The sequence below is a fragment of the Mirounga angustirostris genome, unplaced genomic scaffold, assembly GCF_029215605.1.
Source record: "Mirounga angustirostris isolate CCGP_5_RB_7025 unplaced genomic scaffold, mMirAng1.0.hap1 SCAF_1, whole genome shotgun sequence".
Lineage (NCBI taxonomy): Eukaryota > Metazoa > Chordata > Mammalia > Carnivora > Phocidae > Mirounga > Mirounga angustirostris.
In genome coordinates, this window is record NW_026991709.1 from 199,427,250 (window position 1) to 199,448,760 (window position 21,511).

Here is a 21,511-nt window from a genome sequence, read left to right on the forward strand (position 1 = left end):
ATTGATACAACAAGTAGATTGAAAGTAAGAGAAGACTTAGACCAACACTCTGAACCAATATGACCTATTTGGTGTATAGAAGGCTCTATGCAAAATAACAGTAAAAGCATTTTTTTTAAGGTTTTATTTATTTGAGAGAGAGAGATTGAGTGGGGGCGGGGGGTGTTGGAGAAAGCCTCCCCACTGAGCAGAGAGTCTGATGTGGGGCTCGATCCCAGGACCCTGAGATCATGATGTGAGCTGAAGGCAGACGGTTAACCAACTAAGCCACTCAGGTGCCCTGAAAACACATTCTTAAAAAGTTCTTGGGGAACACTTACCAATCAGTTCTGAGGCATAAAATGGGTCTCAAGAAATTTTAAAGGAGTGATACTATAAAATGTGGTTGTATGATTTCATACATGTGATATAAATGTGGTTGGCTAACCGTAACAAAATTAAGCTAGAGATCAAAACCAGAAAAACAATAGAAAATTAATGAAATAAGGAGGTGGTTATTGGAAAGGATCGATAAATTTGATAAGCCTCTGAAAGAGTTGTCAAGAAGAAAAGAGAGGACACAAATTACGGATCAGAAAAGAGAGAGAGGGAGAGAGAGAATCTTAAGCAGGTTTCTCGCCCAGTGTAGAGCCTGACATGGGGCTCGATCTCACCACCCTAAGATCGTCATAACCTGAGCTGAAATCAAGAGTCGGAGGCTTAACTAACTGAGCCACCCAGGCACCCCTATGATTATATGTTCTTACAAGAAATGAATGCTGAGAGATTTGCAGACAGAACAGGAAAGAACGGGGTGCCTGGGTGGCTCAGTCAGTTAAAAGTGTCTGCCTTTGGCTCAGGTCATGATCCCAGGGTCCTGGGATTGAGTCCCGCATCTGGCTTCCTGCTCGGTGGGGAGCCTGCTTCTCCCTCTCCCTCTGCCTCTCTCTCTCTCTCTCATGAATAAAGGAAAGGGCAGTGTGACCTTGGGCGCATAGGTTAAAATGAGGTGGCTATAAACCAAGGAGTTCTGAGGCAGCCATCAGAAAACAGAAGAGGTGTAGAATGAATTCTGTCCGAGAGCATCCAGAGGGAGTGCGGCCCTGCTAACACTGTGATCTTCGTCTCAGTTGTATTGATTTTGGACTTCCAGCTTTCTGAGCTGTGAGAGAATGAATTTTTGTTCTTTTAGGCCATCAAATCTGTGATAATGTGATTACAGTAGCCACAGGAAACTAATGCGTTGGAATAACCTTGTATCTGTTATATCTGTATATGGTGCAGCACCTTCATGAGTACAAAACTCTAGGCCCACATGATTCTACTGATGCTTTTGTATCAAAATCTTTTTCTTTTAAGATTTATTTATGTATTTATTTGTCAGAGAGCGAGCACAGGCAGGGGGAGCAGCAGGCAGAGGGAGAAGCAAGCCCCCTGTGGAGCAAGGAGTCCAATGCGGGACTTGATCCCAGAATCCTGGGATCATGACCTGAGCCAAAGGCAGACACCCAACCGACTGAGCCATCCAGGCATCCCTGCACCAAACATTTAAGGAAGAAGTAATACCAACCTATATAAACTCTTCCAGGAAATAAAAGTGGAGGGAACACTATTATAGCTAAATATAAATATATATATATGTATATATATAAAAACACACCCAGTCACTGAGCTCCTGGCTATATAAATAAGATAAATCAGTTTAAAAAAAGAGTGAATATATACAGGAATATGCATGAATGTCCTTAGCAGCCTTATCGAAGATAGCCAAAAACTGTAAACGTGATCAATCAAGCATATAATGGATAAATTGTGGTTTATTCAAATAATGTAATATTAACACAGAAATGAAAAGAATTGACTTCTTTCATGTAAAGAGTGTGGTTGAATGTCATTGACATAATACTAAGCCAGACCCACAAACTCATACTGAATGGTTTTACTTACAAAGTTCAGATCCAGGAAAAACTAACCTATGACTATAGAATTGAGAATAGTGTATACTTATGTGGATTGCTATCAACTTGAGATTTAAAGGAGAGACCCCTGGATGTTGCTTTGAGTGGTTGTTATATGGGTGTATATGTGAAATTGTGTTTAATTGTACAGCGAAGATTTGGGTATTTTTTTTTATTTTAAAAGATTTTATTTATTTATTTGACAGAGAATGAGAGAGAGAGCACATGAGAGGGGGGAGGGTCAGAGGGAGAAGCAGAAGCCCCGCTGAGCAAGGAGCCCGATGCGGGACTCGATCCCGGGACTCCAGGATCATGACCTGAGCCGAAGGCAGTCACTTAACCAACTGAGCCACCCAGGCACCCAGATTTGGGTATTTTATGGTACATGCATTCTACCCCAATAAATACAAACGTAAAAATTTCTGAAATCATGCAAAACCCCCCATAAACATCTCATGGGCCCTGTTGAGATTATGCACTCTTCCCGGAACCAGTTTTTATCAAGAGGAAAAACTATACTTTATAGCTGAGAGGTGGAGAAATGCTCGCTGTGCACGTACCCAGTAAATGCTGTCATGTGTAGGTTATAAGGATCTTTTCTGTAGTCAGGTTTGCCTTCTTTAGAATTCAGGTGAAATGTTAATGAATTTTGTTTCTCTTTGAGCTCCAAATCTGATTGATGGTCACTTCTGAGGTTGGTTCACTAAAAGATGAACATTGGTTGTTGTAAAGTAATCCTTAAGGAATCTGAACAATATGTTATGAATTATAGCTATATGCATTTTTTTCTTCTCAGAGTCATGTTGTGAGACTTGAATTCTACAATGCTTAGATTCCTCTTTATTCTGTAGTTAAAGGACTAGTTATTTTTAGTACATTTTTTGCAAAAATTTCAGAATGATATGTATTGAATACCACGGAGACCTAGCAAGTCATAATTTAATTTTTACCCACAGTATGTAGCACAGTTATGCAGAAAGGTTGAGTCAAATAACTAGAGAAGCTTTATTGTCACAAATAAGGAAATCACAGACCATAAAAATTTTCTCTTCATTTATTAAATTGTGATCTCCCGAAATAGAGTTTTCAGAGAAGGGCTATGGTAGAATGTATATTTTGAATTAGTAACATTTACACGTGAAGAATAATGTCAGGTATACCACACATCCAGTCCTCTGCTAGTCTATGAATGGAGCAGGGCCTACCAACTCAAGACGTATGAATCAATTCACAAATCTTAATTTTTACATAACAGCGTTGGCTTTCTTCTACCCCCATGCTCACGTGAGTTGGCAATTAAAGGGATTCTTATAGAAAGAGTGATTTAAAGCTTAAGGAATCAGTTGGTGATTATAGGTGTTAAAATTGAGAATATGAACTTGTTGCAATTGGAATTAAGAATCCTTCAGAGTGATTTATATGTAGTATAATTTGTCTTTGAATCTTGGAAAAAGTATTTCCTTCAAGTTATACCAAATATTTATATTATGTATAATATCATAGCTAATTCATGGTATGCATTAAAATATTGTAGCCTTTGTAGCTTCAAAAGGTATTTTTAAATATCAGAATAATAGGAATAATATATCTGAATGGTCTGTGAGTCCTTGATAGACAGCAAGAAATCTTCAGAAATAAGTCTGTCTTTGTGTTGGAAGTTGAGGGTCCTTAAGTGTTTTATCCCTGTTGCTCAGGGACTTATTTGGTGGTTTGCATAAAACAGCCCCCTCTACATAGAAGGGACTCCTGCTGAGCTCCATGTTCAGCCTTTAGAAACGAGTACCTAATTTCTGGTTTTGTTTCTTTAGAGTAAAGGTGCTAGTGCTGGAAGAGAATGGACTGAACAGGAGACCCTTTTGCTCCTGGAGGTAAGCACATTAATAGCAGAGCCCCATTACCACACAGGAGATGGGTGCTTCAGTTGTGTGAGCAGTGAAATATGCCTTTGGAATTAATCCTAAAGTTTTTTGAACCACGTATTGAGTTTTAATAGAATTTTCTTGGGCCATCATTAAATATCATACCTTGAAGTGTTGTACTGGCTAGGGAAGATCAAGCCTGGATATGTGGTTTTTGGCCTGGGTTGTGTTTTGTTTATTTTAAATCTTTGCCAATATGAAACAAATACTAGAACTTTGGAAAAGTAGTGTAGATTTCTAATTTTTCATCCAAAATTGGAAGATGTGGCAATTCTGGCACCTCATCCCCATATAGCAATAATTGGCTGACCTTGAGTAGCAGATGTTCCTTTGAAGTGGAATGTTTCTTCAGATTCCAGTTTTCTTTAAACTTAGCCCACCTTGGTCATTGTTGATGTGTTCTCCAGTGCTTGTACGAGCACTGGAGAACAGTGTACGACCTCTGTATTTCCCAAAAGGATTCCAGAGAAGTAGATAAAGACCTCTGTCCCTGAAAATACTGTTTTGTCCTTGAAAGCAGAACACTTTGGTAAACCAATGATAATTCAAGATATCTGTCCGTCAACTTGTTGAATGCTTTTTGGATTTCTTCATGTCTTAGAGACTCTTGCAAATACTTACACAGGTGAATCTTAGCAATTATTTTTGCCCTAGAGAGTAAGAAGTATAGAATATTGGGTTCCATATTTATCATCCATTTCTGAAGAAGGACCATTTGTCTTTTGTCATAGAACAATCATTGGGTAAAGTGAAGACTGTGTGACACTACTTAGTATTTGAGGGTAGAATGTGCATGTGAGAGCTAAATTAGGACTAAATGAGGAAGTTTACTGTTTAATCTCTTAGGAATGCTTTTGCCTACAGAGAACAAAATCTAATTAGCAGTAGATTAAACCAGAAGGACATTGGTTTTTTTGTTCAACTGGCTGTCTTCAGATTGGCAATTCCAACATTTTTTCTTTTTAATGATTTTATTTATTTATTTGAGAGTGCACGTGCATGCACAAGTTGGGGGGGAAGGGGCAGAAGGAGAGGGAGAAGCAGACTTTGGGCTGAGCAGGGAGCCTAACTCAGGGGCTCTATCCCAGGACCCTGAGATCATGACCTGAGCCAAAGGCAGACGCTTAACTAACAGCCACCCAGGCGCCCCCGAACATTCTTTTCACTGCTGAAGTATATCATCAGGTTCCTAGCTTTTCTGTTTTGTTCCACCTTCTTTACGTGTCCATGTTCTGTCTCCGTGTGTTCTCTTCTGGTCACAGGAAGGCTGGTTTGTTCCCTGGCTTCATATCCCCATTCAAAATAGGAAGAATGTTGGAAAGGGCACTTCTGGGGCCTTTTCTTCTTGGGCTCTTCTTGGAATGAAAAGCTTAACCAGAAGCCGCTCATCAGTCTTTTCTCTTCTACCTCATTGTTCAGAATTGGTCTCAGTGCTCACCAAGTACCACAGGTGATGCCGGGAAAACAAACACGTGGTTTTCTAGTTTCATTAGTGGGGTCAACCTGGAGGAAAGGAGTGATTGTTGCTGGTGACTTACAGTGCTTGCTTTGTCTGTAACATTAGAGCAGTGAATTTACAGAGGATGAGAGCTCCCTTTCAGTAGAGTATTGATGTGATCCAGACTTGTAGATCATGTGTAACATTTGCAGTTCAGAAATCAAGCATCAAATAGAAGATTAGACTAGGTCAGCAGTTGTCAAACTTTTTGGTCTCAGGATATACCTACACTCCTAAAAATTACATTGAGGACTTCAAAGAGTTTTTGTTTGTGAGCTTGTCAGTATTTTCCTGTATTGTAAATTAAAACTGAGAAAACTAATTTACTTAAAAATAACAGTAAACCCATTGCAAGTTAACATAACAATTTTATGAAAAATAGACTGGAAAACAAAAGATACTACTGAAAAGTATGGTGTTACACATTAGTAATATCTATAATGCCTGGCTTATTAGAATACAGCTGGATTTTCATACTTGCTTTTCCAGCATATATGTTGTTTTAATTTAAGTATATTAAGAAAATTTGGCATGACCTGCATATGTATTTGGAAACAGAAAGAGTATCTTAATGGCCTTTTCAAATAATTATAAGTATTCCTGTAGGATAGGCTTTCATGGCAGGTATGTATTTTTCAGAATTCTAATTTTCACTTAATCATTCGCAACAAATACTCAGCTTTCTTCGAAGTGACATTTAATTTTTATTCCTTTTTTTTTTTTTAAGTAAGCTCCATGCCCAGCGTGGAGCCCAGTGTAGGGCTTGAACTCACGACCCTGAGATCAAGACGTGAGCTGAGATCAAGAGTCAGACACTTAACCAACTGAGCCACCCAGGCGTCCCTCACAGTGAATTTTTGAGAGTCCTGTTTGCTTTTGAGAAAATGTCTGCCGGGCCATTGTGGTGGCGAGTACCTGTTAGTCCCAGATACTCTGGAGGCTGAGGCAGGAGGATTGCTTAAAGCCTGGGGTTCTGGACAGGAGTCTGCTATGCTACCTGGGTGTCTGCACTCAGTTTGGCGTCAGTGTATGGTGACCTCCCCGGAGCGGGGGCCCACCACGATACGTGAGGCAGGGTGACCTGGCCTGGTCAGAAACGGAGCAGGTCAGAACTCCTGTGCTGATCAGAAAATGTCTACTAGATATCTATGCCTCCAAACCATGGCGTATTAGCCATTTGTTCTAATAAAAACGGTCTTCTATGAAAATGGCTAGTTGAGCTTGAAACTCAAGTGGTTGAACAGTGCTTTTCCTTCAGACCGCCATCGTGCTTGGATGGTTGATTTTTAGTCTTCTTGTGTACCTCACATTTAATAGTACCAAATACTGAAAACAAGTGGACTTCAATATTTAGATTGATAAAATTCATAATTTTAAAGTTGGATTATCTTTGTGAGTATGTGGCGGTAAAGACTAGAGTGACCCTGAAGACAGTGGCGCTACAGCCTTGATCATGCAGAGGGTAAGCAGATCACTCACCACTGCTTCTGCACCGATTGTGCAAATGCCATTGTAATGAAAAAGACAGCAGTGTCCTGTTGTTACTAGGAAAATGGGTTGATCTCGGGGCCTCCCTGAAAGAGTGGTGCCCCGTGGGTCTTCAGGCCACACTGAGATACTGGACTTGCTGATGGCTCATGGTCCTGTACCGCTTTAATTTGGTTTTTGGAGTTGTTCCAACAGTTGTATTTTTAAGAAGTTTTAGTGGTGTGTTAACTTCCTTTCTTTACATCCCTCGTCTACTTTTCCTTCTTCTCTCTTCTCAATCTCTCTCGGTCTCTGGATTAAAATTCAAAAAGATTTCTTCTTTTTTTTTTTTTTTACTACTGTTTTAATGTACTCTCATCTACTCATTCATTATCAGTGATATGCAGAGAGCTTCTTTTCTGAGCCACCCTTTATTTATTTCAGGACTGTTTTGTCCAGTCCTGTTTGCCATGGATGTTAACTTAAAGGTTCCCAGTATTTGGAGGGAATATGATACACTTTCATATTGCTTTTTTTTTTTTTTTTTTATTTGAGAGAGAGAGAATGAGAGAGAGCACATGAGAGGGGGGAGGGCCAGAGGGAGAAGCAGACTCCCTGCCGAGCAGGGAGGCCGATGCGGGACTCGATCCAGGGACTCCAGGATCATGACCTGAGCCGAAGGCAGTCGCTTAACCAACTGAGCCACCCAGGCGCCCTCATACTGCTTTTTTAGAGTCTCTGGGCTCTGGGGAGAAATTTAGTTGTGCAGCACCAGTTGGAACACCAGTCTTATCAGTTCTTGTTCTTGCTACACACTGATATTCAACATTTTCTCCTCTTCTACATTTAAGAATAGTGAATAGTAAATACAGAGTGAGGCCAGAATGGCTGAGCTGCTGTTTACCCTGAACATATCCAAGAAAACCACAGTATCCTTACACAATAGTACATTTTCTTCTCCTGCAGGTGGAAGCTGTCCCGTGGTTGGGTTTTCTTTTAAACATGCAGTTGAATCAACAGCTGTCATCTTCGGTTATACAGAGGCTCCCCAGCAGCGTTGTTACCACTAACACCTTCTATTTCTGTAGTTTATTTATTGGTAATTAATAGCTTAAGAATTTGAAGTGGATTTATAATGGTTTTATAACCAAAACCAGTTAATTTTTTCCTAATAAATATATAAATCTGGAAGATTTGTTAAGGTCTGTGGTTCCCCGCCCCCTGAAATCACACCATTTTATTAGACAAGTATATCACACAGGCAGCATCCCAACTATTTTAGACTATTCTTAGACCACCCGCTTTTATTTTAACACCTTATTTCATGTGGTCTCTCATCAAAGCACAGTTCTTATATGGAATGCTGCAGGTTATTATCAGTGGGTATGTTCAGTTCATTGTCTTATTATAGATTTTGGAGGCATAGTTTCAGTTTTGCAAATAACCAATGTGGAATCTACACATTGGATGAATAAATGCAGTTTGAAAAAGACCTTGAGTTGGTAGACATGAAGGCTAATACAAGGCTTTATATTAGTTTTTTGAAAACATATATTGCATAAGATAACGATGATGGAGACTTGTCTGAGTAAATTTCATTTGTAAAATGTGTGAGGAATTCCAGGTGTGCCACCTGAAAATGAGTCACCAATTTAAGAAGCCACGAAGGGCTAACCTGGTCCGTCCATCAGTTTGAAGTTGCATTGACAGTATCAGGCTGCCAGAATGGAAGAAGAAATGGTGCCATTCTGTTCCATAGTGATGGCGGAGATTTTTAAGAGAGGCTTTCATAAGTTCTTTTAAGTCCACAGCTGATAATGTAGTCTTCCTGATCATTGTAATTGTCCTTGGGCTTGAAATTGACAAAACCTGAGTCTGGGAGCGTATCGGTTCTCCTTTGTTAACTTTAGTCTCTCATGCCTGCTTGGCTTTCTCATGCCTTGTATTTATTTTCCCTTAGATGACTAGTGGACATGAAATCTTGTACCTGCAGGTAAAAGCCATGAAGGTTATTAACGTTGATCACTAGAAGAGTTCTTCACGTACTTTATACTGGCTAGATCACAGAAACAGTAGCATTGGAAGATAGTAAACAGCATCAAAGATTTCCTCACAGTCTGCATGTACCTGATATGTGCCTTTCCTTGATAGGCCACCCAAGAAGTATTTTTTGTCTGTGTAATTTTGAATTACATTTTAGATGAGTATGTCTTCCAGTTTAAAAAAAAAAATACAATTGTCTTGAGGAAAAGCCTTTTTTTTTTTTTAATTTTTTTTTTTTTTAAGACTTTATTTGCGAGAGAGACAATGAGAGACAGAGAGCATGAGAGGGAGGAGGGTCAGAGGGAGAAGCAGACTCCCTGCTGAGCAGGGAGCCTGATGTGGGACTCGATCCCGGGACTCCAGGATCATGACCTGAGCCGAAGGCAGTCGCTTAACCAACTGAGCCACCCAGGCACCCGAGGAAAAGCCTTTTTTTTTACAGGGTGTTTTTTTACATTTGGAGCCAAGGAAAACTCAAATTCTTTTCCTGGTCTAGTCCAGTTCCCTGTGGTTAAGTTCAGCAGGTTTTATTGGGCTCTGTGGCAGGCTCTGCATACTGAGATAGCTAGACCATAGACTCTACACTGAAAGGATTCGTACTGTAGTGGGTGACAGAAACAGGTTAAAACACAGCACGAGTGCAGCGTCCTTAACTTCACGATTGGAGCTGTACCTGGAGTACAAGTCCTGTCTAGAGGGATGGCTGTGTGACAGGCTGGGTGGATGAGACTCAGAGGACAGCTTCCCGGGAATGGGACGGTTGTGTTGGCTCTAGTACATAATATTTCTGGTGCAGAGCAATGTGTCCAGAGGCACAATAACTTGGAAGAGTGTTTGGGATCAGGATATTCCTAGAACATGAAAGAGGAGAGTGCGGTGGAGTGGGCCCTGATCCTGTTTGGACTTAATTCCGTAAGATAATTATAAGCAAGGAAATAGTTTTAGGCAGAGGAGAGACAGTGTCATGTGTGAAACCTAATTCATTTTGGCAACAGGAAGAAGGATGAATTTAAGGTTAGAGAGACAGGGGATTCTAAGAATCCAGGTAAGGAGCAGTGAAGGGACCCAGGTCATAGCAGGAAGAATGAAGGTGTTTTGTAGTACTGTAAAATGTCTGCTAACATATCAGCCCTCCCCCTCCTTCCCAGCCAGTCTGTCACCATGTTCTGTTTGAAAACATGTCTTCGATTTCCTGTTATGTAATGCTACCATCAGTGCCCAGGCTTGGATCTTCACTTTCCCAGCCTTGCGCTTTTCTGGACACTGACTCTTTCCTGAATTTTGCATATCAAAGGGTTTCTTAGCTGTATTCTGGAAAAAACTTTCTGGAGTTTCTTATTTTACTCTGGCTGAGGAAAATAAAGGAAGAAAAATTTTTTAATAAGTTTGTTTGAAAAGACTATGGTAGAGTATCCCAAGAAAATCTCCCCATAATCGGAAACACAAGATAGCCCCAGTTACATGTTTCTGGCCCCAGGGACCCTAGGGAGAGAGATTGATTTTCTTTTTTGTTACAATCTAGGTCTTTTTTCTAAGTAATTCCTTCTAGAACTACCTGCGGCCACTGGCTATCCAGAGGAAGCCCAGAATTAACGTTGTCATTCAAGGGATTTAATGAATAAGACCATCTGCTGGTGTGGGTTTTGAGGAGTCCTCTACCACTCCAGCAAGAAGGCAAGCCTGGGGCAGCAGTTGGAGCCCTGGGTTTAAGAATTTACTTAATAAACGTGGAAAGAACCATCTCACGAGCTCATCTCACAGTGTAGATCAGCAAATCAGGCTCTAGAGCAGGATTTTTCAGCCTCCTGCAATCCACATTTGGGCCAGATTTTTGTTGTGGTGGCTCTTCTTACGTGCACTGTACGGTGTTTAACAGCATCCGGGCCTCTACCCACTAGATGCCAGTAGCACCTCCCCAAAAATGTCCCCAAGGAGGCAGAATTGCCCCTGGTTGAGAATCATGTAGGAATAGCAACTTTAATCAACTACTGAATACATTCTTTTTCTCCAATTAATTCCTTGAGTTTCTTCATAACATTCTGTTCCTCTCCCCCTTGGACACTGCTTTTACTTTTTTTTGCAAGTTTTTCAGCATTTTTCTCTGACAAATTATGAATATTTAAATTGGAAATTTATACACTTTATAAATTTTAGTACCAGTTTCTTAATTTCTAACAAAAAAGGCTTGGAGTTTGAATGGGATTGTGTTGAACCTGTTATTCAGTGTGGAGAGAGTTGATATCTAATATTGAGACTGCTGATGGATGAACATGGTTAGCTCTTAATTTATTTAGATCTTTAGTTTCTCTCAGAGTGCTTTATGTTTTCCAGCATGTTGATCTTACACATTCTTTATTATATTTATTCCTAGGTATTTCATTTTTGTTGTATTTTAAATACTTTTTTTCCAACATAAAACTTTTCATTGAAATAAAATTGAGTTTTTCTATTCCACGTCTGTCCTGTGACTTTGCTAAACCTTTTAGTTTTAGTATCTTTTTGTACATTTCTTTGGGTTTTCTATATAAACAATTGTGTGTATTAATGAAAGACAGTTATTCTTCCTTTTATATACGTACGCTTTTTATTTATTTATTTTGCCGATTGAGATTTAATATAATTAGGAAAGCAGTCAGATCTCCCTATTTTCTTATGGACTGTATAATCATTTTCATTATTTTTTTAAAAACCCATCTAAAGAACAGTCACAGGCTTCTGATATTGTTACATATTAGTTCCTTATTACCTGATACTAAAGCTCCTGGTTTTTTTCTGTTGTAGGCTCTGGAGATGTATAAGGATGATTGGAACAAAGTGTCAGAGCATGTTGGAAGTCGTACTCAGGATGAATGCATCCTCCACTTTCTGAGGCTTCCTATTGAGGACCCATACCTTGAGAATTCGGATGCTTCCCTGGGGCCCCTGGCCTACCAGCCTGTCCCTTTCAGTCAGTCAGGAAACCCAGTAATGAGCACTGTTGCTTTTTTGGCATCAGTGGTGGACCCTCGCGTGGCATCTGCTGCAGCAAAAGCAGCTTTGGGTATGGACTTTCCTGAACCATGTTGCCAACATAGTAGTTTCGGATAATGGTTTAGTACTTTCCTTCATATACAAGTTGTTTCAGATTTAAGTGTTACCAGCTGCTATGTTCATTTCAGTTATATAGCAGAAAATCAGACATTACCCCTTTATGTTATATTTAAAAGTATTATAATATTTTTTTAAGATTTTATTTATTTATTTGAGAGAATGCATGCACAAGTGGGGCGTTGCAGGGGAGAGGGAGAAGCAGACTCCACATTGAGCTGGGAGCCTGACTCGGGGCTCGATCCCAAGACTCTGAGATCATGACCTGAGCCGAAGTCAGATGCCCAACCAACTAAGCTACCCAGGCACCCCTAAAATATAATAGTTTTTAAAATTAAGAGCATTTATTAAGCATCGGAGGGGCAAAACAGAATTTTTGTGGTATATTTTGTGATTCATTTGGACTTGGACCTAACTAGCAAAAGAACAATTTAACATTGTTTGATTTTATTATAATTAGAACTTTCTCAGACTGTAAAACCCTTTCTTGGATTTCTGGTTGTTTAATCCTTGTTTGCTTTATTATCAATCTAGCCTGCAGAGTTAGATTAAGTTTGGGCAGAAATTTTGATTGTTACTAATGGAAATTTAGAAATCTCTGTTCATACAGTAAAGTACTGCGACATGTAAGTTAAAACATAGAATCATAGAATTTCATTAGTGTACATGACTGTCTCATTTGGCGTTCTTGTTTTGCTGGGATAAATAAGACTGAGTCCCCAGAAAAGTCACTATGCAAGACCCTAATGTGTTGGATTTCCTGATTTACATTAAAGCACATATTTGTGCAAAACCAGGTCACACTATTCCATTTTTATTCTTGAACAGAGGAGTTTTCTCGGGTCCGAGAGGAAGTGCCACTGGAACTGGTCGAAGCTCATGTCAAGAAAGTGCAAGAAGCAGCACGGGCTTCTGGGAAAGTGGATCCCACCTATGGCCTGGAGAGCAGCTGCATTGCAGGCACAGGACCTGATGAGCCAGAGAAACTTGGTGAGTTATGGCTGTCCCCAAGGACAGGGCTAACAGATGTTGTATTTTCCTATCAGCTTGCTAAAATAATTGGGTTTGTTTGCACTTAAAAGTAAGAACAATGGGGGCACCTGGGTGGCTCAGTCGTTAAGCGTCTGCCTTCAGCTCAGGTCATGATCCCAGGGTCCTGGGATCGAGCCCCGCATCGGGCTCCCTGCTCCACGGGAAGCCTGCTTCTCCCTCTCCCACTCCCCCTGTTTGTGTTCCCTCTCTCACTGTGTCTTTCTCTGTCAAATAAATAAATAAAATCTTTAAAAAAAAAAAAAGTAAGAACAATGATTAGTAACAACTTGTCCCTTAAGATTAGTATATGATTTTTTTTTTCTCTTATCCCTTCCTTTTATGGTAGATAGAATTTAAAAGTTGTCTGAGAGCTGTTAATAACATCACAATTGTGAAGTATTTGATGCCAGTTTTTAAGATTTACTTATTTATTTAAGTAATCTCTACACCCAACTGGGGCTCAAAATCAAGACCCCGAGATCAAGAGTCACACACTCCACCGACTGAGCCAGCCAGGTGCCCTGTGATGCCTGTTTTTAGATCTAGGTTTTGAGCATGTGAATATAGGAATACTGGAAGGACTTCTGATTATTTTAATTTGTATGTTGCTGGGTAGGTTTAAGTTCGTTGTTTTTTTGTTTTTAATTGAGGTAAAATTCATATAAAATTCTCTGTTTTAATCACTTAAAGGTATACAGTCTAGTAGCTTCTAGTACATTCACAGTGTTGTGCATCCATCACCACTAATTCCAGAACACTTTGATCACCCCAAAAGATAATTCCGTAGCAATTAAGCCAATATTTCCCATTTCTTCTCTCCTCAGCCCTGGTAACCACTAATCTGCTTTCTGTCTCTATGGATTTGCCTATTTACATTTCCTATAAATAGAATCATACAATACGTGGGCTTTTGTGTCTGACTTCTTTCACTTAGCATAAGGTTTTCAAAGTTCATCTGTTTGTCATATAAAATCACTACTTCATTCCTTTCTGTGCTGAATAATACTCTTTCAGTGGATACACCACATTTTACTTATCCATTCATCAGTTCATTTATATTTATATTGTTTCCATTTTTTCATTATTTTGAATAATGCTGCTATGAACACTGAGGTACAGGATGTTGTGTGAACATAGGTTTTTCGATTCTCTGTACCTAGGAGTGGGATTACTGGATCAACTGGTAATTTTATGTTTAGCTTTTCGAGAAACTAGTCAACTGTTTTCTGTAGTGGTTCTACCATTTTATGTTTTCACCAGCAACGTATGAATGTTCTGACTTCCACATCCTCACCAACACTTGTCCCCCCAACCCCCGCTTTTAAAAAATATGCAACTGGAGTGTTTGTGAAGTGGTTTTCATTTTCATTCAATTTGGGGAGGGAGTATTGCCGTCTTAACAATATGAAGTCTTTCAGTCCTTGAACACAGGCTGTCTTTCCATTTATTTAGATCTTCCTTAATTTAAGCATTGTGTTGAAGTTTTTAGTCTTGCAGTTCTTGGCACCTGTTTTACATTTCCTTTAGTTAAATTTATTCCTTTGTATTTTACTCTTTTGAATGCTTTTGTAAGTGAAATTATTTTCCTGTTCTTAAGGGGAAAGCATTTCATTATTAAGTATGATGTTAGCTGTTGGATTTTCCTACATTTCTTTTACCAAGTTTAGGGAAAGTCCCTCTATACATAATTTGTTGAATGTTTTTATCCTGAAAAGGTGTTGCAGTTTGCCAGCTGCTTTTTCTATATCAATTGAGATGACCATGTAGTGTTTTTACTTTTTTCTTTAAATATGTTGTATTAATTGATTCTCGCCTGTTGAACCACTTTTGCAGTTCTGGGATAAATCCCACTTGATTGATTATGGGAATATTCCACATAATACTCTCTTGGATTTAGTTTGCTTCTAGTATTTTGTTGAGGATTTTTGCACCTGTATTCATAAGGGACATTTGTTTAGTACTTTTCATTTTTTGTGATAACTTTATCTGTTTAACTGACCTCTAAGAATGAGTTAGGAATTGTTCTTTATTTTTTTGAAGAGTTTGAAAATTATTGATGCTTATTCTTCCTTCCTTCCTTCCATGCAAATGATGGTTTTATTAAAGCATGGGTGTTACTGGATTTTTTTCTCTGTCGGTGCCTGCGATTCTTGGTCATGGGGCTTTGAAGAATGGAGAGGTGGACCAGACAGAGTGGTGGGCAGCAAAGCAAGGTTTATTGAGTGATAGCAAAGTGATAGTACAAAGCTCCCGAGGAGGGAGGGGACCTGAGAGGGTTGCCCTATGCTCATTCTTCTATAAATGTTTGCTGGAATTCACATAGGAAGCCATCAAGTCCTGATTTTTAATGTTTTTTTAAGAACTGATTTAATCTGTTTAGTTGTTCCAAGTCTATTTATGTTTTCTATTTCTCTTTGAGTCAGTTTTGGTAGTGTGCATATCTTTCTAGAAATTTGTCCATTTCATGTACATTGTCTCATTTGTTGGCGCCACACACACAAAGACACACAAATCATAACAACGAAAAGTGGAAACAACTCAAATGTCTATCAGCTGCTGAATGGATAAACAATGTGGTATTACAATGAGAATATTATTCAATCATAAAATGGAATGAAGTACTGACATATGGGACCTCATGGATCATCCTTGAAAACATGGTAGGTGGGGAGAACAAAACAGAAGAGACAATATATTATTTAATTCCAATTATATGAAATATCATGAACAGGCAGATTTATAGAGATAGAAAGTAGATAAATGGTTGCTTAGGGCTAGGAGGAATAGGCAAAAGGGGATGATAGCGAAAGAGTATGGGGTTTCTGTTTGAGATGATCGAAAGGTTTTAAAATTTACTGTGGTAATGGTTACATGTATCTGTGAATATCCAGTTGTTCTCTTTTAATGGGTTGGTTGTATGGTATACGAATTATATCTCAGTAAAGTTATTTTTTTTAAAAAGTTTATAATGTCTTTTTACAAATTCCTTTTTATTTCTATAAGGTTGGTAGTGTCCCCATTTTCATTCCTGATTTTAGTAATTTGGTCCACTCTTTTTTTTTTTTCCTTCATCAATCTAGATAAAGACTTCTCAGTTTTACCAACTTTGGGATTTCAGTGATTCTGTTGTTTTTCTGTTCTCTTTAAGTTATCTCCACTGTAATCTTTATTCTTTCCTTTTGCTTGTTGTTGGTTAACTTTGCTTTTTTTACCTTTTTTTTTTTTTAAGATTTATTTTAGAGAGGGAGGTTGGGAGGTAGGGAAAGGAGAGGGAAAGAATCTCAAGCACACTGCCCGCTGAGCATGGAGTCCACCGTGGGGCTCGATTCCACGACCCTGAGATCACGATCTGAGCAGAGATCATGACCTGAGCCGAAATCAAGAGTCAGATGCTCAACGAGCTGAGCCATCCAGGTGCCCCTAAGTTTGCTCCGCATTTTAATATTTCCTTACTTTGGAGGATGGGAAATTGATTTGAGATCTTTCTTCTTTATTCTATAGCTATATAAATTTCCCTCTCAGTACTCTTTTTACTGTGTTCTGTAAGTTTAGACATATTTTATTTTTGTTTTCATTCTTCTCAAAGTATTTTATAATTTCCCTTTTGGTTTCTTCTTTGACCCATGGGTGGTTTTAAGAGTGTGTTGTTTAGTATATACCAATTAGTGATTTTTTTTAGATTTTCTTCTGTTACCAATTTCTAATTTCATTCCATTGTATTCAGAAAAGGTAATTTGTGTGGTTTCTATCTTTTAAAATTTATTGAGACTGGTTTTGTTGTCTAATATATTAGCCTGGCGAGTATTCCTTTTGTATTCTATTGTTGAATGGCACCGTCTGTGTATGTTTGGTCTGGCTGGTTTATAGTGTTGTTCAAGTTGTCTGTCATTCTTCACTGAAAGTGACGTCTTGAAATTTCCAACTATTATTGTTGAACTATCTATATTTCTCCCTTCAGTTCTGTCTGGTTTTGCTTCATGTATTTTGTTAGTTGCATACATCTTTATAATTGTTCTGCCTCTCTCACGGATTGGCCTTTTTATCATTATATAACATCTTCCGTTTTCTCTTTAACCTTTTTTTGCCTAAAAGTCTATTCTATCTCATATTAACATACCACTCCAGCTGTCTTTTGGTTACTGTGTTTGCATGGAATATCTTTTTTCCATTAATTTACTCTTCAATCTGTGTCTTTGGATCTAAGATAGGTCTCTTATAGACAGCATATTTTTTTGTTGGATTTTAGGATTTTGCAGACTTAGTTTGTACCTTCAGGTCTGCCCTGTATAGCTATAGCACTTTCAAAAGCTATTTGCCTTCGTTAGCTCTGAGTTCTGTCATGTGTGGCATGAAAGTGATGGTTAGGTACTCTCTATAAAGTACTGTATAGTTATGTTAGTTTGTGATATTGGACAGATGACATTTTTGCTGTTAAGGACTTTTGGTTATTTTTATTTAATTTATTATGAAGAGGAGTAAAATTTTAGGAGTAGCTTCATAAGCAATACCTGGCTTCTCAAATGGCAAGTGTTGCTATATGTTAAAAGAGGCTAATTTTCACACCAGGGTAAAATATTTTATATACAATTATCAGTAGTGTATTCCCAACATTTCTTACATTGTTCATTAATTCTTTCTTTTCATTATGAAATAATTTCTGTTGAATAACTCAAGCTAAAGATTTCTTGCTGTCACCTTGCCTAATTCCATCTCTAAGTTGTATACAGTTTATTAACTATGCTTCAACTGCAGTCATTTTATTTTTGTCTCTTTCATTTATTCTTCTAGAATAAAGGGCATGTGAAGTAAAAAGTAAAACTGCCAGGCAGTACTGCACAGATGATACTGTCTGACCTCCTGGTGCTCTGTTCTGGGTGGTTTGAGTAGATACCAGTGAGTCTCTTCAAGCACAAAACCTTCTGATTCCCATTAGGTTGCACAGGTCCTACCCCTGTTGTTGCCTCTGGTTTCTTAAAAGTGTCAATCTAGCAGTTTCATTTTGCAGATATATCTGGGAACAGATTAATCAAACCTCTCACTTTTAGCCCTCAGAGCAAATTATTGACCTGTTCTTAACAGAGTATTTGTTAGTTTGAAAACTCACTTATTTTTCTGTCTTAGATGGATCCCCAAATTAGCAAGCCCAGCCACATCTGTCTTGCTTTTTATTGATTCTGCACCACCAGGCAGTGCCCAGCTCAGGCAGGGGAAGCCTGGGCCTATTGAATGCCTGGGAAATGTCTTACTTTCCTCTACTTTTTGTGGTTTTGGTTCATTTTGCAGGGTCTTTGGTTCCCTGTGGTCATGGAATTGAAAAGGGTTGGCACCACCTTCTTAGTTTGATTCAAAGAAGTTTCTGTACTTGGCAAAATCAGGGGCAAGTTTCTACATGTAAATCTGTTTTTTAAAATTTTGGTAGGTGATACCATAGAGCATCAGGGGTTAAGAAACAGGTTGCAAACTTAGCCATTTCTAATTTAGCAGGACAAAAACAAAATCTAGCAACTTTAGTCTGTGTGGGGTCCTTTTTCTGACTCAGTAGTGAATGTATGGTTTCCGCATTGTGCAAAGCTTGGATCTGACTGCTGCAGGAAGCACAGGAGGCGGCAGGACATGAATCTTTGAATGGCATGGAAAGTAAGCTTCATTCATAGTAGCTGGAAATAGCCTATCAGAAAACCTCTCTGAAGTGCAGTGGTTATTCAGTAGTTGCAGCAACAGAATTTGGGTCCTTTTACCATTTAATAAGGGCAAAGGAAGATACCAGTATAATGTGAATATTTTGGAATGAGTTGTAAATAGAATTGTAACTTAATGCTGGCCTGTGATAGTTAATGGGATTTATGTTGGGCTGTGACTGATAGAATAAATTAGGAGACAGCAAATGGTTCTTGCTGTGGAATTGGCTCAGCAAAATAGTGATGTGAAGGCAACAGTGTACCTCCTTTCCTTGTGAGCCACCTTCCAGATAGGGAGTTCAAGGGAAGGAGGTATTGATTTTACATTTATTTATTTAGTTAGTTTTAAGATTTCATTTATTTGACAGAGAGAGACAGCGAGAGAGGGAACACAAGCAGGGGGAGTGGGAGGGGGAGAAGCAGGCTTCCCGCTGAGCAGGGAGCCTGATGTGGGGCTCCATCCCAGGACCCTGGGATCATGACCTGACCCAAAGGCAGATGCTTAACGACTGAGCCACCCAGGCGCCCCTCGATTTTACATTTAAACTGACACTTGATATAGCAAAATAGTGCCACTGATTTGAAATAGAATGATGTAGGATTTTCCTTATCAAAATACTGTACTTGAATGGGAAGTTCACATACTTTTTATTGTGATACTTAATTTACTATGTTGTCCGTGTTAACTTATATGTATTAACAATGGTAAAATGATAATACAGGAAAAAATAAGTTTCCTTGTGAAATACAGGACTTCTCTTGGGTTTCTCTCATTGACCTATCTAACTTTTCATTGTGGGTTTTAGAATGTGGGGAGTGTTTGGTAAAATCTGAAGCACCTCTTATTTTCATTTTAGGAGACTTCTAGGAATTCTTGAGGAAATGAGTGCTCACTTCTCAGAAGGGGCTTGTCTTTAATTCTAGTCGTTCACCAATATGTACTGACTTCTCTAAATCTGTATGGTTTTTTGTTTCTGTTTGGCCAGAGACCATTCTGGGAATAGAAAAAATACTGATATTTGAGACCTCTTGCATTTAACTAAAAATATTACCAGGTTTTATTTGCCTGGTTATAAGGGATGGTGAGGGAAGTTAAGAAAAGAAATGAAAAGAATTTTTAAATATTTTTCAGAAGTCGCTGGAAATCAGCATTTCTTTGTGACACGTTCTATAGGGGTTTTCTGACTGGTCCTTTGAAGTATTTTTCCTGGGTAATCCTTTGGAGGAAGTGGCTTTGTTTTTATTGCAAAACCAAGGAAACTAAGTTTTATCGGGTTACATAGGCTTGTGAGAATCTGGTTTAAATTTTGAACCTAAATCTCTGGTCCTAAAGCTCAACCTCTTTTTATTGTAGCATGCTGCCAGAAGTAAAAATGTGTTGGTATGTCTGTATTTTTCATTCAATGAACAAGGATCATTTAAGACCTTAGCTCCATTGTACTGTCCTGCCTTATATCCTATGGGATATATAGTAGGAAGAGACCCAGGTCCTCTTGAAAATCTATAGGAGCTACATAAGGAGACAGGCAAATTTACCAGGAAGAACAACTGGATGATTCATCTCTACGAGATCAAGGGCTTAGAAACCCACGCCAAAATTTAGAGTGATTCAGTGTACGAGCCTACACCACATAAGCATTCTTGAATGGGAGGTCAGTCTTAAACTAGACTTTTTTTTTTTTCTTTTTTCTTTTAACTCCTAGGGATAAATAAGACTGTAAATGTGTTACCGTGTCATTTCATTGTGTGTTAGGTGCTAGGGTACTGGTGACCAAAACAGACCAAAATCCCTGCCTGCACAGATTGTATAGTATATTTTCAAGGTGGAAGATGAAATATGTGATACATAAAACTTAGATTATGTAAATTAAATATAAATATGTAGAAAGAGTATGTTGGCTGGTAAGTGGTATGGTAAAAATTAAAACAGGATTAGGAAGATAAGCGTGAAGTGTATGGAATTGCAATTTTCAAAGGTCAGGGAATATGTTACCAAGAAAGCGACATTTGAGCAAAGATGTAAATGAGGCAAAGGAAGGAGTCATCAGACATCTAAGATCAGAGTGCCGTAGGCATTGGGAGCAACCATTGTACAGGCCCCTAGACAGGAGCTGCCTGGCACAGTTGAGGAATGGCAAGGGGAGATCATGGACAAGTAGCTGGATTGCATGGTAGAGGCGGTCATGGGAGATGATGAGAGGCTTATGGGCCATTGTAAAGTTTAATTTTTACTCTGGGTGAGATGGAGCCTTTGGGGGGGGGGGTTGACCAAAAGAGTGTCAGGAGTGCCTATATATATATATATTTTTTAAGATTTTATTTATTTATTTGAGAGAGAGAGAATGAGAGACAGAGAGCACGAGAGGGAAGGGGGCAGAGGGAGAAGCAGACCCCCTGCTGAGCAGGGAGCCCGATGCGGGACTCGATCCCGGGACTCCAGGATCATGACCTGAGCCGAAGGCAGTCCCTTAACCAACTGAGCCACCCAGGCGCCCAAGAGTGCCTATATTTTTAAAACTCATTCTATTAGGTTGAGAACATCACCCGTCTAGGAGTTGTTAAATTGATTTATTTTTCAGAGAACTTTATGTAATATATTTGAATATCAAAGTAATTTTTTTTTGCTGTATCACAAAAGCTTTTATTAAACACTTGTTAAATTTTTCTTTACTTGACCTGGAGACTAAACAAAACAGTCTTTCTGATAACCTGTTCACTTGTAGTCAAACATAGTGAAAATACCAATAGGATAGCACAGTGAGATGTAGGTTCAACTTTGCTGTATCTATCTATCTATCTGGCAATCTAAATGAATGATTTTTATTTTGATTTTGGTGAACTATTTCAAAG

General features: G+C 38.8%; 1 protein-coding gene across 6 annotated transcripts in view; it reads left to right on the forward strand.

The window, feature by feature from the left end:
- SMARCC1 (SWI/SNF related, matrix associated, actin dependent regulator of chromatin subfamily c member 1) overlaps positions 1 to 21,511 on the forward strand; it is a 181,074-nt gene that overhangs the window by 97,465 nt on the left and 62,098 nt on the right. For all 6 annotated transcript variants that reach the window (XM_064596765.1, XM_064596757.1, XM_064596758.1 and 3 more), the window contains 3 exons: positions 3,746 to 3,805; positions 11,646 to 11,904; positions 12,780 to 12,941. In XM_064596765.1, the coding sequence (XP_064452835.1) occupies positions 3,746 to 3,805; positions 11,646 to 11,904; positions 12,780 to 12,941 (481 nt within the window). The remainder of the gene's footprint in view (positions 1 to 3,745; positions 3,806 to 11,645; positions 11,905 to 12,779; positions 12,942 to 21,511) is intronic.